This window comes from Hemitrygon akajei, chromosome 1 (assembly GCF_048418815.1).
Source record: "Hemitrygon akajei chromosome 1, sHemAka1.3, whole genome shotgun sequence".
Taxonomy (NCBI): domain Eukaryota; kingdom Metazoa; phylum Chordata; class Chondrichthyes; order Myliobatiformes; family Dasyatidae; genus Hemitrygon; species Hemitrygon akajei.
Window position 1 is genome coordinate 210,189,997 of NC_133124.1, and position 17,850 is coordinate 210,207,846.

Consider the following 17,850-nt stretch of genomic DNA (forward strand, 5'->3'; position numbering starts at 1 on the left):
CAAGGCATTGGTGAGGCCAAATTTTGAGTATTGTGTACAGTTCTGGTCACCATATAGGAAAGATGTCAACAAATTAGAGAGAGTACAGAGATTTACTAGAATGTTGCCTGGATTTCAGCATCTAAGTTACGGAGAAAGGTTGAACAAGTTAAGTCTTTATTCTTTGGAGTGCAGAAGGTTGAGGGGGGGCTTGACAGAGGTATTTAAAATTATGAGGGGGATAGATTGAGTTGACGTGGATAGGCTTTTTCCATTGAGAGTAGGGGAGATTCAAACAAGAGGACATGAGTTGAGAGTTAAGGGGCAAAAGTTTAGGGGTAACATGAGGGGGAACTTCTTTACTCAGAGAGTGGTAGCTGTGTGGAATGAGCTTCCAGTAGAAGTGGTAGAGGCGGGTTCGATTTTGTCATTTAAAAAAAAATTGGATAGGTATATGGACAGGAAAGGAATGGAAGGTTATGGGCTGAGTGCAGGTCGGTGGGACTAGGTGAGAGTAAGCGTTCGGCACGGACTAGAAGGGCCGAGATGGCCTGTTTCCGTGCTGTAATTGTTATATGGTTAGTTACTGTAACTACTCTTCATCTTGTGCATCTGACCTTTAGTGGGTCTTTCTAGGGTTCACATTTACTTGATTCTATTTATCTGCTGTTCAGTAACATGGTCTACAGTGTACTGGGGTGAGGTTGGTTGGGTGAGCACATTGAGGAAACTCCATTCTAGTTTGTACCAGAGAACCGTAACCATGGAAATGGGCCCATCAGCCCACTGAGGCTGTGGTGGCCATTAAACACCCATTTACACTAATCAATAGGACATGGGATTGGAATGAGTCTGTCCGGCCCATGGAGTCTGTTCTGCCATTCCACCATTGGTTGTTTTAGTGTTAAATGGAGCCTGAGGCTGTGGGCCTGCGCTAGGCTTTATGTCTGAGGACTCACTTTTATTCTGAATGCTATTTGCTTACTTTCATTTGTGGTTGCCTGTAAGGAGATGAATCTCAAAAAGTTGTATAATGTATACATACTTTGATAATAAATGTACTTTAGATTTTAATTTATCATTCCTCTCAACCCCATTCTCCAGCCTGCTCCCTGTAATCTTTGACATCCTTACTAATCAAGGACCTATCAACTTCCAGTTTGAATATACACAATCACTTGAACTCCACAGCCAACTGTGGCAAAGAATTCCACAGATTCATCACCCTCTGCTAAAGAAATTCCTCCTCTTCTCCCAATAAATCTCTATTTATTCTCTTCCCCCACCAAATTAAGTGCAGCCTTGAATTTTCAGTCATCTTTTACTTCAGTTCATGGAACCACTTCCTCCATTCACCTCCTGAACTTGGAATTGGGTAGTCTGTTTAAATTTGGACATGATCTTCCTCCTCCTCGTGTCTTCCCCTCCCAGTCTTTACCTCTTCAAGATATAGTGTCCCAGATCTCTGAACCTTTTGTGGGCGTGTTGGGGTTTCAGTATAGGTTTTGCCCCTAGGGGAGGGGCTTGGGCAGAGGGGGACAGAAAGAAGCACTGCATCTTCAGGGAAACATTTGGTTCAGTGAAGCCCCTTGCTCTGTTTCAGGGCTCCCTCCCTGTGCTGGATAACGCAGTCTCCCGCCAGATCCGCGATGTCATCGACAGGATTCGCAAGGAGAGGCTGAGATTCTTGAAGGCAAGTTTTGTTTCCTGTTCTAGGATATGGGACCAGAAGTCCGGAGAGGTTACATGGAGGTAGGGGTGGGAGCAGGAAACAGTTTGGAGGGAGTAGGACAGTTCAGTGGTAGGGATAGACGAAGGGAAGGATTCAGGTTGGGCTTTGTGGCGTCTCCTGGCATTAGAAGGTTATGTGAGGCATAGATTGAGTGGACAGAGAGTATCTGTTTTCCAGGGTTGAAATGTTTAATACCAGAGGGCATGTATTGAAGGTGAGAGGGTGTAGGTTCAAAGGGGATGTGAGGGGTAAGTTTTTTTTTACTCAGAGTGGTGGATGCCTGGAATGCACTGCCTGGTATGGTGGCAGAGGCAAATACATTAGAGGCTTTTAAGAGAAGTTTTGGATGGATACATGGATGTAAAGAAAATGGAGGGATGTGGACATTGTGTAGGTAGGGGGATTAGTGTTTGATTTGCTTATTAGCTGGTTTGGCACAACATTGTGGGCTGAATGGCCTGTTCCTGTGCTGTACTCTTCTATCTTGATGAGATGAACAACTATAGACTATTTGGCCCATTGGGTCTGCTCTGTTTTCAATCATGGTTGATTTTTCTCAACCCCATTCTCTTGCCTTCTCTCTCTAACTCTTAACCTCCTTTACCTAGCAATCTCTGCCTTAAATACACCCAAAGACTGGGCATCCATTGGGCTCCATGGCAACAAATTCTGCAGAATCTAATGTTCATTTCTGGAGTTTAACTGAATTCAATTCAAGGAGATTTATCACTCTAATCCTGGTAAATCTCCTCTGCACCCTCTCTAAGTGAGAGTGCGGTGAATCGAAGTGCACGTCTGACACTGGCCATACAGCTGCTGAGATAATTCACTTTGAACTGAACCTAGTTAAGCTCTGTCTCCTCGCTCTGCCATTTAGAGAGACTGCAGAGCAGATTTACCAGGATTAGATTGCATGTCTTATGAGGATAGGCTGAGCAAACTTGGACTTTTCTCTTTGGAGTAAGGAGGATGAGATCTGACTCGATAGAGGTGCACAGGGTGATGAGAGGCACGCATCGAGTGGATAGCCAGAGACTTTTTCCTAGGATGAAAGTAGCCAATAGGTGGGCTACATAATTTTATGACTGGTGGAAAGTATTTTTATGTGTTTATTTATTTAGCAATATCGCACGGAGTAGCCTCTTCGACCCACGTCACCCCGGCAATCCCCACAAAAACTGATTAATCCTAAACAATTTATAATGACCAGTTAACCAACCTGGTATGTCTTTGGACTGTGGGAGGAAACCGGAACATCCAGAGAAAATCCACACATTCCATGGGGAAGACAGAGACTCCTTACAGAACTCTGGAATGCCAAGAGCTGTAATAACATCATGCTTAACTGCTATGCTACCATGGCGCCCATGGCAGTAGTATTGGGGGGGGGGGTGGGATGGCAGAAGTAATTTTTTTTTAACATGGAACACTCTGCTGGGGGTGGTGGTGGAGGCAGATACATTAGGGACATGGTATGTGGATGATGGAAAATTGGAGGGCTATGTGGAAGGGAAAGGTTAAATTCAGCTGAGAGTAGGTTAGAAGGTCAGCACAATATCAGGACGCACAGTGGTTAGCACAATGCTTTGGAGTACCAGTGACCCGGGTTCAATTCCTGTCACTAATTGTAAGGAGTTTGTACGTTCTCCCGATGACCGCGTGGGTTTCCTCCGGGTGCTTCAGTTTCCTCCCACAGTCCAAAGACGTACCGGTTAGAAGGTTAATTGGTCATTGTAAATCACCCCTTGATTAAGCTAAGGTTAAATTGGGGAACTGCTGCTGGATGGTGTGGCTCGAAGGGCTCAATAAATTAAGTTAGCATAGGCTAGATGGGCTGAAAGGTCTTTCTGCACTGTAGCACTGACTTTTTCATTGTTTCCCAAGCTCTTCACGTCCAGCTTGTGTCAGATAGTTTGCATGGAATTATTAGAATTTTTACCGGTGTGCTACAGTACATCTGGTTTATTGTCATTGTTAAAGTTTCCTGTGCAGACCACTGTAATTCTGTGTGGATACCTCGTGGCAATCACCATCACTAATTTTTGTCCCTCTACCCCGGATGCCATCTGAAATCTTGCCCCCTGCACCAAACTCTTCAGTCACATATTTATCTTCTTACCCTCACTGGTGAGTGGGACAGAGATTACTGCCGTTGAAGTCCTGCTTTTTTAGTTTCATTTCTAGCTCCCTGTGTTCTCTCTCTTCAGGACCTCATCCCCTTTCCTAGCATGCTCGTTCATACTAACGTTTACCACATCCTCCGGCTGCTCACCCTTCCCCTTAAAAATGCTGTGGACTCAGAGACATCTTTGACCCTGACACCTGGGAGATGACATACCAGCTGGGTGTCTCTTTCTTGTTCACAGTATCTCCTGTTTGAATCCTTATCACCAAAGCTCTCCTTTTCTACCCCTTTCCCTTCTAGCCACAGAGCCAAACTCGTTGCCAGAGATCTGGTTGCTGCGGATTTCTCCTGGTAGTTGTGCCCCTTAACCGTATTAAAAGCAATATACTGTATTTGTTATTGAGGGGAATGGCCAGAGATGCCCTGCACTGACTGCTTATTCCGTTTCACACTCCTGAAGGTCATCCAGGTACCTCCCTCCCTGTAATCCCATCTATCAACCCCTCAGCATCCCAAACGAACTGGAGTTTATCCAGTTTCAGCTCCAGTTCTCTAAGCAACCTGCAAGGAGCTGCAGCCAGATGCGCCCCTTGCAGGTGTAGTCATCAGGGGCATAGGACGTTGCCCTGACTTCACACATCCTGGAAGAGAGACACCCAATGCCCTGGCTGTCATTCCCACTGCTCTACCTGTGCAGTAAGAATGAGACTTTACCAGAACATCACTTTAGCCTCTGGTCACTTTCTCGGCCTTTTCTCGCCAAAGCCTGTGGAGCCAAGGCCCCACTCCACACACCGACCACTCACACAATGGCTGCTCAACTTGAGCTTCACCTTATTGGCAGCTGCTGCCCAATTAGCCAAACACTAAATACATGAGACCTGCTCTTTTAAAGCCCTCCTGCTAGTCTGTGAAGTGAAATTTCTCAAGAGGTGTGAGATAAACGAGTTTGGTTTTCTACTGTCACCAAGGAAGGGCAGAGCCTCCTCGCACTTGGAAACCCTGCACCTTCCGGATATTAATGAGAAATCCCCAGCCTCACATATTAATGCTCACTCTAACTTGCCTTTCCAGTTACTCATCGTGAAACAGTCGGATATTTCAGAGAGCCAGTTCCAGCAGTTCCTGGTTGAAGACAAGAATCCCAGCGGGGGAGCCTCCTACGCTGACTTCCTCTGTCACATTCACATCTCGATCCAGCGCTCCCTACAGTAACGTCTTCCTCTATCACCTCAGCTTAAATACGCCAACAGGCCTCGCTCATCCTTTCCTGCCTTCTCTTTATTCTCAACCAGCAGGAACATAAATAGAGGAACACACACAAATACTGAGGCTCAAGGCTAGCTGTTCTTTGACCGACTCATTTTCTGGCATTCCAAAGTCTTTCCCCTACAAATCAGGAAGGCGAGGGAATCTTCAACACCTGCCCAGCTGAGGCTGTCCTTCATCGCACTTAGAAGCTCAGCAATGCCCTGCCCTTGTGATCGGCACCTCAGTCTCTATCCTGAATCTCATTCCATTCACCGCTGCGCACCACTGTGACTTATAGAACATAGAATAGTACAGCACAGTACAGGCCCTTAGGCTCACAATGTTGTGCCGACCCTCAAACCCTGCCTCCCATATAACCCCCAACTAAACCAGCAAACTGAACCACCCAGGAGAACACATACCTTGCTGTCGTCCAGCTGCACATCATACTGACTTGAAAACACACTACCCGTACATAATAACGTGGCCACTGAGTGTATGCTCACGGGTTTGCTGATGTAGCCCATCCACTTCAAGGTGTGACGTGTTGTGCACTCGGAGATGTTCTTCTGCACACCACAGTTGTAACGCCTGGCTATCTGAGTTTCCGTTGCACTCCTGGCAGCTTGAACCAGTCTGGCCATTCTCCTCTGACCCATCTCATTGACGAGGTGTTTTCACCCACAGAACCGCCGCTCAGTGCACGTTGTTTTGTTTTTCTGCACCATTCTTTGTAAACTCTAGAGCACGTGTCTCCAACCTGGGGTTCACGGCACAAAAAAGGTCAGAAGCTCTTGCTCGAGATGCAGCCTCACCAGGGTTTGATGAAACTGTAATACAGCTTCGTGACTCTGAAACTCAATGTCTTGACTAATAAAGTCAAGTGTACCATATATGCCTCCTTTGCCACCCAATCAACTTTAAGGGAGCTTAATTCGACACCATTAACCATGTACTGTCCCTTTTCTTTTGATCTCCTAAAGTGCAACCCCTCATAGTTGGCACATCCTCCTTAAAACCTTTCTTCAACCAAATGTTAAGTTCCCATCTTCACTAGCCACCTTTTGGCAGGCTCCATCTATCGCCCACGTGCATTTTCAAACAACTGGAGACTATTATTTATTGACTTAGATTCAGTGCGGAACAGACCCTTCCGGATCCTCGAGCCACGCCACCCAGTAATCGGATTTAATCCTGGCCTAATCACGGAATAATTTACAATGAAATGTTAACCTACCAACTGGTAAGTCTTTGGACTGTGGGAGGAAACCCATGCGGTCAGGGGGAGAATGTACAGACTCCTTACAGGCAGCGATGGGAATTGAACCCGGGTCGTTGCTACTGTAAAGCGTTGTGCTAACCACTATGCTACTGTGCTGCCCCCAGAGACTTGTTAGAAGCTGAAAATCTTGAGCAACAAACACACAAAATGCTGGAGAAACTCAGCAAGCCAGGGAATTAATTTATTTCCCTCCATAGACGCTGCTTGACTTGCTGAGTTCCAGCATATTTTGTGTTTGTGTTTCTTGAATCAACTGTCCTCCATTATTTAGGTGCACATGTCCAAACTAGGGGCAATCCCTTATGAGCCGGCCATCCTGGGCTGAGAAGCATAAGGATTGAGTGAGTGACTTATTGTGGTCTCCAGGAACCTGGCCAATTAGAGACCCGTGAAAGAGAATGACCACATCCATATAAAACATATCTTTAACCTACAAGAGTTGCTCTAAAACTTCCCTGCTGTGGAATGCACTGTCTTGTGTGTTGGTCAGTACACTTACCCAGTTTGACTTTTGAGCCTTTTAATAGTTGCAACATTATGGGAATCCCAAAGAATAATCCACAAAGAAAAGGGCATCCATCAATACAATGTATGTACAGTCAATATATTGTACAATATCAAATTTGCATTGAATGCAATATTTAAAAAAAGAACATTCCTCTGATACACCCACTAGACACTTTGAGAGAGACCTTTACAGTGACATAGCAATACCTCATCCCAACTCAATTATTTTATACAACATAGCTTTGGTACCATTGCTCTTACTGGTGGATTTGATGTCACATGATCTGGAAGAGGCAAGACTGGGTGGTTATCAACAGGACACCTTATGGCCATTCCAATGGCTTGCTAAGCCTCATAGGAAGGTGTAAAGGGCGCAGTTACATTGAGCAGAGAAACTGGACTTCCCCACTTTACAGTAAACAGATCAGTGACCACAACAACTTCTCCAAATCACTGCACTGTGAACCAGAGCCTTTGATGCTGGAATATCAGTAAACACCCCGGAATTTGTGTGTACTCTCATCCTAGTCAATTGAAGACTTGGAAATTACCGGAAGCATGATTTGTCTTGCTGTTGGGTCTGCAAACCAGTCATGGGCCTGGAATTTCTTTTTGCATTAAACCCCAACCCTCAAGGTGTTCACAAGCTTCTGTGGAGGAGATCAACTCACCTTTGACCTGGTTCGTTGTCCCACCTGTGGGCTGAGCTTTTAAGGTCAACCTCCAATGGGTGCTGCAAACCAAAAGGTGCCATCTCCAGGGGCAAGAAGCCAAAGAGCACACGGGCCTGGAGTTTGCAGTGACAAGCACTTTTATCTTAAGTGGGAAAGCTTAAAAATATCCTGGTTCTGAAATCAATGAACTGATTAAATGATGTGGCTAGCTGGCAAGGTGCCGGAGGAACTCAGCAGGTCAGGCAACAGATGCGGGGCTGGGGTGGATAATCGACATTTCAGATCGAGACGGAGTCCAGGTGAAAGGTTGACTGTCCATTTTCTTCCGCAGATGCTGCCAGATACACCGTGTCCCTCCAGCATCTTGTGTATTGCTCCAGACTTCCAAGCATCTGCTGTCTTTTCTGTCTAGCTAACTGGTAGCTAATTACTATTGGGTTGACTATTTTTGAGAACTTTTACTAAGATTTTAGCTGAAAGACTGATGGACATTATTGAAATGAAATTATTTATTGTACTTCGGAAAGGTTTTACTATTGGAAGCCCTGGTTGTAATGAAAACATAGTAATTCTTAAAAATTTGTCATCAGGAGCAAAAGGAACTGTTAAGAACACTGTGGTTGTTTTTATAGATTTGGCTAAAGCTTTTGATTCTGTGGAGATATAGCCATTGGTAGGGTCCTGGATGGAAGCTCTGTGCGTAGAAATGTTGTTATTAGTTTAAAATCTTAACACGGTATTGTGTGAAAGATGTGGGGGAGACTGCTGAGGGCACTCACCTTTGCTGCTATCAGAATTAGTAGCATTCATCAGGTAGTTAAAGAGAAACAGAAATTACCTGATCCTCCAGTTAGATCAACACAGAATCAATGAAATGATTGAAACTTTAATTATTTATCTATTATTCTCACAGTCAACGCTAATCCAGAATAACTAACTGCTCCAATGTTACTCCGGTTATTTACTGCTGAACCACTGACCAATGATTTTTCCTCCTAAAGAAAAACTGGAATGTTGCAAATTTAAAAAAAGATTTTATTTTGAGTTTTGCACCCTAAGTGGTTCTTTTAATACCATGCTTATGTTCTAACATTTATTCCACCTTTTTCTGAACAATTAAATATAATTTTTACCTCCTGGATTGCTGACTGTGGCTTCTTCAAATCTCAGATTATTTTCACGCTGCCAGGAAGTCTGAAAGTATCTTCCGAGTCTCTTTAATGCTGAAGGGAAGTTTTGCTGAAGGATTTGCGGAGAACCAGTCCTTCACTGCTAAGTTGATAGTCCTGGCCAAAACTCTTTTATTTGACATTGATGGAGTTTTAAAAAAACATATCTTAGTGAGTCATTACAGCACGGAGTGTTATCAGTCCTTTTGTCAGGGCTAGGCTCCTGATAGTACTGCCATCTTGTATAAAAGATTGAGAGCTGCGCTACATGGGCTGTGTATGGGTTAGGGCTAAAGAGTAGACCTTGCTAACCTCAGTTACACTGGTTATAAATTGCTTACTGAGGAGACCTCCCCAGGGATCTGTCCCAAAGATAACAACCCTTTATCTTACTGTGATTTAAAACTGCCTCTCTGCATGCATGGTATAGATGTGAGTCAAAGTTCCTCGCTAAAAATTAGAAGCTGGTGAGTGCTAGAATTGTGCTGATCTGCTTTGGATTTTCCCCCGACAAAAATTATATCCAAAGGGATGGAAATGTGGACAATCTGAAATGCGTCAGTTCATTTTTAAAACAAACCCTTTCTCAAGCAGACGCCCCAGTCTAGCCTTGGGCAGCCGTGGACAAATGCTTAACAGCTACCCCTCATGGGCACAACTGCTTCTGAACGGTGACTGTGCAGTCCTGCCCACGAAACCATTCACAATGTACACCGTCAACTTGGAAGCCAAAGTCAAAAAAATTCCCCCAGCATCGTTAAATTTAAATATCTTAACGAAGGGCACTATAAACTAATGGGTATATCCAATTGCTTTGGCTTCTTGAGCAATTTGTTTCAATGTTGAAGTTTTATCTTCTTCCACTGCTTTGATCCTGAAGGAGTCGCTGACATTTAAAAACTGCTAACACATGGCTTAAAACTCTTTCACAGACAAACATATACATCCTGATGTATGCTCCATACAAATGTACAGACCTGTAAACTGGTGCAACACATTGAGCAATTTACACATATCACTTTGGCAGAACAAAAAAAAAATTACTAAGTTTAGAACACAAGACAATTAGTCGTTGTGTTACAAGCCACTCTCCAGCCAGAGGAGGCACAGAGGGGTTGAGAGTCCCTGAGTTGCCAGCAGGGGATGCTGTAACCCTACAACTCATGTTGTCATGAGCTATCATGGTTGCCATGGGGAAATGGGAAGGATCAATTCATCTGCCAGATACCGGGAAATGACTTTGTAGTGACATCCATCCCATTTTCCTGGTTACAATTCTCTTTCTGCACCACCATTGGCCACAGGGCAACTGCCCCAAGGCAACTGCCCCATGGCCACTGGCCTTCCTATGCACTGAGCATTGGTTTCCAACCAGGGTACACGTGCTGAGCCACTGTGGAGTCTCCATTTTTGGCCCTAGAGCAGGGGAACCATGAGTAGGCAGAATTTGTTCCTGGCCTCCCAGTGGTCAAAGGCAAGGAATTGCTGTTGAAGAGCAATCACATAGTAACTTGCCACAGAAAGTGCTGGGACAGAGGAGACACGGAGTGACCATAAGAGCTGGAATCTGGAGAGCAATCTACTTGTTGGAGGAACTCGTCTGGCTGAGCAGCATCTGCTGGAGGGAAAGGAATTGTCAACGTTTGATGCAGGGCTTCGATCTGTAATGTTGACAAATCCTTTTCCTCCTATAGGCGCTGCTCGGCTTGTTGAGTTCCTCTGGCAAATTGCTTGCTACCCTGGCACGGCGGGCCGGAGCTGGGGGAGAGGCCAGAAGCCCGCTGGAGTGACCGGGACGGTGAGCCTGAGAAAGGGCTCAGCAAGAAGGCCCTTCCTGCTTCAATGAAAAGAACCTGCCTTTGAACAGCTAAAATGGGCTTTGGATCCGATCCTTCCCCTCCTTACCCCCACCTAGCAACTGCATGTAACTCACCTCTGCTCCTCCACCGAAAATGATGGGGGCTATGTTCTCCTGGTCCAGTGGAGATCAAGCCCACACACTTAGGAAGGACGTCCCTGACACCCCCACCTTCTATCCGTACCATCTCCATCAGTTCCATCTCATGGACAACAAAACACAGTGACCTGCCTTGGCTCGCAAAGCCAGTGGCAGAAGCCATTCTGAGTATGGCATGATCCCACCTGTATGGTCAAGGGTGGAACGCTGGAAGAAGGGCTTCCCTTTGCCCCAAAGCAAAGGTCCATTAAACGCTGGGAAGAGGGCTTTGAATGGTCCGATTATGGACAGCACCACTAATGTTTAACATTCTAAGTCTCCAACCAATCCAAGTGTTGCCCCATTCTTTGATCTTAGCTGGGCTGCACCCTTTGACCTTGCCAGCTGTGGGAAGTGCCCTGAAGGACAATATTGCTCGGGCAATGATCAAGTCACCTCCTGATAAGTGTGCTATTGGACTATCAGCTCAGAGGCAACTTCTCAGGTGAGTGCCACATCTCGAGGAGTCAACCTCAAGGTTGAGCATTACTCAGGACAGGATATTGCTACTCTCTAGCTGTTGGAGAAGGAAGCATCATTGGTTCATAACATTCACACCACCCAACATCATAGGAAGGCTGCAGCTCAGACATCCCGCCACTAGGTGTCAGTAGATCCGTGACAATCCTCCACACACCACCATTTCTTTTCCGACACATTGGGTTCCGACCTTGCCTTGAGAACCCTGTAATGCTGGAGATAACACTAGTGAATTTCCAGCGTGACAGTCCAAACAGAAATAGGCAAAGAATCCCAGGCGAATAAGCAACCATATAAGTAGATGCTGAAGGAAGCACTTCTGCACCCCTCATCCCAGTGTGTGCTCAGCAGCCTGACGCTGTGTGGCCAGGCCTTGTGGGAAACATGTCTTCTTTGTCCTGCCCTCAGACTACATTTTCTATTTACACAAAGCAGCACTGTTTCGATTCTCACTGTGATACCAACTTTAAAAAATGCCACTAATTTCTTTACATCCAAGTTAAACCTGAGATGACAGCGAGGAGGCAATTTGTCCCAAACTGAGCCTAGTTTTGCGGGTGATGTCAGGCGACTGTGGGGGTCTGGCTGGAGTTGGGTGTGCTGTTGTTCAAGTTCACGTGAGGCGGGAGGCTGGAAGTTGCGTTGGTTGTGTTACTGAAGGTGTAATCGTGCGCCTGAAATAAAAAACAGAAACTCGGTGATAACTCGAGCAAAACAAGACAGATAATCTGAAAGTGAGTGTAGAAATGGTAAAATGGTTTACTTATTGTCATGTGCATCAGAGTACAACAGATCAAACCTGTTTCGCATGCCATCTACACAAATTTCGTCCCTTGTTATGGTAATGGTTGTACTCAAAGCAATTACAGAATGCAGAATCTATCATTAGAGAAAGTGCAGTGCAGGTAGACAATAAGGTTCAAGGCCATGACCAGGGGGATTGTGAAGGCAAGAGTGCGTCTCATTGTACATCTGGGGGGAGCAGGTGACAATGTTGGGAAAATGAAAATTGGGATTAACGTAAATGGGAGGCTGGTGATCAGCACAGGTTCAGTGGGCTGAAAGGCCTCATTCTTTTCTCTCCCTTCTCCTCCCTCCTCACTTTATGATGGAAATCTGAAATAAACTGCTCATGAGGTCAGGCAGCACCTTGGAACGTGAGAGAGTTGCAAAGAGAGGGAGACAGATAGATAAATAGAGGAAGAGGGTGAGAATGAGAGAGACACACACATACAGGGAGGGAGAGAGGGGTAGAGGGAGCGGGGAAGTGAGAGAGGAGGGAGGGAGAGGGAGCGGGGGAGGACAGTGAGTGCGTGGGGGAGAGAGGAGACGGAAGGGGAGGGAAGAAGGGGAGATGAGGAGGGGTGAGGGAGGGGGGAGAGACGGGGAGGGGGAGAGAATGAAGTAACGTCAAGTTAAAGCATTCTTATCAATTTAAATTTTAATCGCAGTACAAATAGGGTAGAATGTAAGTGGTGATTGGTCTGGCCCTGGGAACTATTCAAGATCAGAGGGATTTGGTGTAGATACTCAATGATTCCTAAAGGTGGCAGCACTTGTAGATAAAGTAGCACAGGACACACAGAGACAGCAGCATCAACATTAGGTGGGTGTATAATATATGAACAAGAAAGTGATCGTGCATCCTTATGAAACATCGGTGAGACTACAGATTGGACATTGTGTACTGGTCTGGGTCACCACACAATGACAAGGGTGTGATTGCAATGGTTCATTTGTTCGATATGTGCAATCATGGTCTTTCCAAGACCATGATTGTTCTTGGCAAATTTTTCTACAGAAATTGTTTGCCATTGCCACCTTCTGGGCAGTTTCTTTACAAGACGGGTGACCCCAGCCATTATCAATACTCTTCAGAGATTGTCTGCCTGGTGTCAGTGGTCCCATAACCAGGACTTGTGATGTGCACCAGCTGCTCATACGACCATCCACCAGCTGCTCCCATGGCTTCATGTGACCCTGATCGGTGGGGTGTGGGGGGCTAAGCCGGGACTACACCTTGCTCAAGGGTAACCTGCGGAGGGAAGGGGTTCCATACACTTCCTTCGGTAGAGATGTATCTCCACCCTGCCACCCCAAATGGAGACGATTCACCGGGATGGAGTTATGAGGAGAAAGTGGATAGGCTGGGTTTGTTACCTTTGGTGCAGAGGAGCTGAAGGAGGGCCTGATAAAATTATGAAAGGCTTAGAGAAGGTAGATATCAGGAAACCTTTTCCAGAGGAATGGCACCCAAGTCAGGAGAGCACAGGGTTAGGGTGAAGGGGAAAGGATTACTTATTTATTTATTGCGACAGAGTGCAGAGTAGACCGGTCCAGCCCGTCGAGCTTTGCTGCCCAGCAATCCCCGGATTTAACCCTAGCCTACTCACGGGACAATTTATGATGACCAACTAACCTACTGACCAGTACGTCTTTGGACTATGGGAGGAAACCAGTGCACTCGGAGGAGACCCACTTGGTCACAGGGAGATTAGAGGGAACCTGACAAAGAAGACATTCCCCAAGATGGGCATGACTCAGCACGTCATGGAAACCAGCCTCTGCTCCATGGATTCTGTCTACACTTCTCTCTGCCTCCATAAAGTAGGCAACAGTATCAAAAACTCTACCCATCCTGGACACTCTTATGTCTTCCATCAGGCAGGAGATACAAAAGCCTGAAAGCACATACCACCAGGCTCAAGGACAGCATCTACCCCGCTAAGTCAACTAATGGGATCTCCAGTGCGATAAACTGGACTCTTGACCTCACAATCTACCTCATTGTACCTTATTGTCTACCTGTGCTGCTCCTTTGTCTCTCCCTGTTGCACTTTCTTTTGCATTCTGTTACCGTTTCCTTGGTGAGCTGCTCACTGAAATGATTGGAATGGGTCATTTTTCACTATGCGTGACAACAGTTGAACTCAACTTCCGCAACAGAATCAGCAAGATCATAAGGCACAGGAGCAGAATTAGGCCATTCAGCCCATCAAGTCTGCTCTGCCATTCCATCGTGGCTGATTTATTACCTCTCTTCACCCCCTTCTCCCTGTAACCTTTGACACCCTTACTAATCAGGAACCCGTCAAGCTCTGCTTTAAATATACGCAATGACTTAGCCTCCACAGCTATCTGTGGCAATGATTTCCACAGATACACCACTCTCTCGCCAAAGAAATTCCTCCCCACCTGTTCTACAGGAATGTTCTCCTATTCTGAAGCTGTGCTCCCTGGTCCTATACTCCCCCCACAGCAAATATTCTCTCCACATCTATTCTGTCGAGGCCTTTCAATGTTCAATAGCTTTCAGTAAGATGCCCCTTTATTCTTCTAAACTCCAGCGAGTACAGGCTCAGAACCATCAAATGCAAATCTTACATTCCTGGGATCATTCTCATGAACCTCCTCTGGACTCTCTCCAATGAGAGTTAAAGCTCCACCAGGATGCTGCCTGGTGCAGAGGCTAGATAGACTTGGCTTGTTTTCTCAAGAGTACTGGAGGCTGAGGGGAGATCTGCTAGAGGTTTATAAGATTATGAGAGACATAGATATAGTGGACAGAGAGTATGTATTTCCCAGGGTTGAAATGTCCAAAACCAGAAGGCATGCATTGAAGGAGAGAAGGGGTAGGATCAAGGGGGATGTGAGGGGAAAGTTTTTCTACTCAGAGAGTGGTGGATGCCTGGAATGCACTCCCTGGTATAGAGGTAAGGCAAATACATTAGAGGCTTTTAAGAGATGTTTAGATAGGCACATGAGTGTAAGGAAGATGGAGGGATACGGACATGGTGTAGGTAGGAGGGATTAGTGTTTGGGTGGTTTTGATTTGCTTTTTAGCTGGTTCAGCACAACGTTGTGGGCTGAATGGCCTGTTCCTGAGCTGTACTGCTCTATGTAGCCGATAAGACAAAGAATTAGGTTATTTGGCTCCTCATGTTCAATCGTGGCTGATTTTTTTCAACCCCCATTCTCCTGCCTTCTCACCGAAATTCTTAATCTCGAGCGTCACCTCACACATTGAGTTCTCAGAACAGAGGAATGAAAGGAAACTACAGGCCATGATGTAAGTCAAAACACTGAGACAATATGATAATGTCTTGTTGGAAAGGGGAACTTCCACACTCTGATGTAATTCAATCCTTACTTCAGAACTGGTTCTGTTTAATTTCACTGAAAGACATGGTTACGGTGATACATATGCACTTTGAACTTTGAAGCCTTATGATGTCTTTCCTGTTATACAGTGAATACCAAAACAGTTTCAGAGTTCAACGTAGAACTGGAAACTGCACCATAGGCCTTCAAAATTCAAAGTGCATATATGTCACCGTACACCACCCTGAGATTCATTTTCCTGTGGGCATTCACAGTAGGTACAAAGAACCACAATAGAATCAATGAAAAATTACACACAAAGACGGACAGACGACCACTGTGCAAAAGGCGACAAACCGTGCCAATACAAAAATAACAATAATAAGTAAATAAACAGTACAGAGAACACGAGTTGTAGAGTCCTTGAGAATGAGTCCACAAGTTGTGGAATGCCTTTCTGGAGCTGAAGTGCATTAATGCCCCAGTTCAACCCTGGGTGCCTTCAGGCCAGGAATGTCAGTACTCAGAGGGACTCTGGGTGTATGGGAGAGTGGGAGGATGAATGCGTGCTCGTGGTTCTCCCTGTACAGCATCACAGAAAAGTGGGTCCTTTCAACCCACCAAGTCAACCATGACCATCAAACGTCCATTAACACAAAAACCTAACAGTGGCTTCACAGTGCCGGTGATTGGGGTTCAAAATTCTCCCCGCGCTCCCATCTGCATTGAGTCTACCCCACATCTGCACATGGGACCACTTAACCCAAACCCACATGTCTTTGAGATGTATGACGAAACCTGAGTTGTCACCGTGAGACCGTGCGAACTCTGCACAGACAGCACCTGAGGTCAGGATTGAACTGGGGTCCCTAGCACTGACAGACAGTGACTCTACCAGCTGAGCAACCCTGTGGGGAGGTGTGAGAAGCTATCTGCTCTGTATTGGTAAATACATTATTATTATTATTACATTATTAATACATTACAAATACATTATTATTGTACAGTGAAAAATTTTGTACAGGTCAATTCATCAGTAAAAGACACAAGATACTGGAGGAACGCAGGTCAGTCAGCATCTAGGGAGAGGATAAACAGTCGATTTTTCAGGCTGAGTTCTTTCATTGGGCCTGGAAAAGAAGGGGGCAGTTGCAGGAATAAGAAGGTGGGGGTGAGAAAGGAGCACAAGTTGGCAGGTGATAGGTGAAGACAGCTGAGGGAGAAAGTGGATGGGTGGGGGAAGAGGATGAACGCTGAAGGGTAACAGGTGGAAAAGGTAAAGGGCTGAAGGAGGGATCTTATAGGTGGGGAGAAGAGGAAGGAGAGACACCAAAGGGAGGAGATAGGCAAGTGAGAACGGAAGGGGTAAGAGCACAGCCAGAAGGGAAGGGTAAGAAGGAGGAGATATTATTGGAAGTTAAAAAAATCGATGTTCATTCTACAAAGGCGGAATGTGTGCTGTTGCTCCTCCAACCTGAGTAAGGCCTCATTGATACTCAAGCCATCAGGTTGATGGAGGCTTCCAATGCCAATACAAAGACACAGATCCTAACTGGTACATTTCAAAGGGTTTAGATAAGCCACAATTTACTTCACTCTGAAACACAGGAAGCAGATTCTTACGTGTCGTCGGAAAATCCGATCGAACAGACCCCGTTTAGGTGGCTCTGGGAAGACGTTCCAATCCAGGTCTGGAGATCTAGTCCTGTTTGGTCCAAAGACATTCAGTTCCTTGAAGCATTCCGTCTCGATCATCTGCAGAAAGAGTGGGGGGGGGAATCAGAAGCATTATTTGGCTGCACCTGGTCTCAGCCTCTGCCCCAATTCTGGGCCTTGTAAGAGGAAATGGGCAATAAACCTCTGCCCCATCCTGGAAGAGAAGGCTGAACGAGCGCTGGCCCAAACACAGACCAGCTGTGCCCAAGGCATAAATCCCAGTCCCAAACTCTTGGTGAAAAAGTGATCCAAAAAGTTCTACAGCCAAGTCCCTGAGAAATAGAACTGATATAATTATTTTAAGCACACAATCTTTAACTCAGTAATTTTGTGACTGATAAGGGTAAGTTAATATTACTGAGATAAAACCGTGCAACAAAGCAGAGTCTCATATTACCTCATTCACTTATTTTGAGGTGATGGCTAGGTTACTGTACACCCCTCCCTCGCACAACAGAATTTAGCAGATTAGTGTGGACAACAGATTCACAATAATCCTTGCTCTTGAATAATTGTGAAATGACCAGTTTAAAACTTCATTAAACATTAGCGTGGTGCACCAGCTATATACAGTATTTATTTCAGAATCAGGGCTGTTACCACCGAAATTTGTTAACTATTTGCCGCACGTACAGGAAAGCTTTCAGCAAAATGTGTCGCTTGTGTCAAATCAAATCCGCGAGCATTGCGCTGAGCTGCGGGCTTGTGTCACCACGCTTCTGGCTCCCACGTAGCGTGTTTGGTAACTCAACGACCCTAGCCGTACGTCTTTGGAAAGCTGGGGGAAATCGAAGGACCCGGAGGAAACCCACGCAGTCACAAGGTGAACGTGCAAACT

The 17,850-nt window shown here is 45.7% G+C and overlaps 2 protein-coding genes across 2 annotated transcripts in view; one reads left to right on the forward strand and one right to left on the reverse strand.

Annotated features, from left to right (window-relative positions):
- LOC140734985 (protein transport protein Sec24C-like) overlaps nucleotides 1-6,809 on the forward strand; it is a 74,722-nt gene extending 67,913 nt beyond the window's left edge. The window contains exons 21-22 of the mRNA XM_073059774.1: nucleotides 1,583-1,672; nucleotides 4,911-6,809. Of these exons, the coding sequence (XP_072915875.1) occupies nucleotides 1,583-1,672; nucleotides 4,911-5,051 (231 nt within the window). The 3' untranslated portion in view covers nucleotides 5,052-6,809. The remainder of the gene's footprint in view (nucleotides 1-1,582; nucleotides 1,673-4,910) is intronic.
- A 63-nt stretch (nucleotides 6,810-6,872) lies between these two features.
- Nucleotides 6,873-17,850, reverse strand: part of LOC140734981 (G protein-coupled receptor kinase 5-like) — a 199,506-nt gene continuing 188,528 nt past the window's right edge. Inside the window, exons 15-16 of the mRNA XM_073059759.1 lie at nucleotides 16,920-17,051; nucleotides 6,873-11,869 (exon numbers count right to left, since the gene is read on the reverse strand). Of these exons, the coding sequence (XP_072915860.1) occupies nucleotides 11,759-11,869; nucleotides 16,920-17,051 (243 nt within the window). The 3' untranslated portion in view covers nucleotides 6,873-11,758. The remainder of the gene's footprint in view (nucleotides 11,870-16,919; nucleotides 17,052-17,850) is intronic.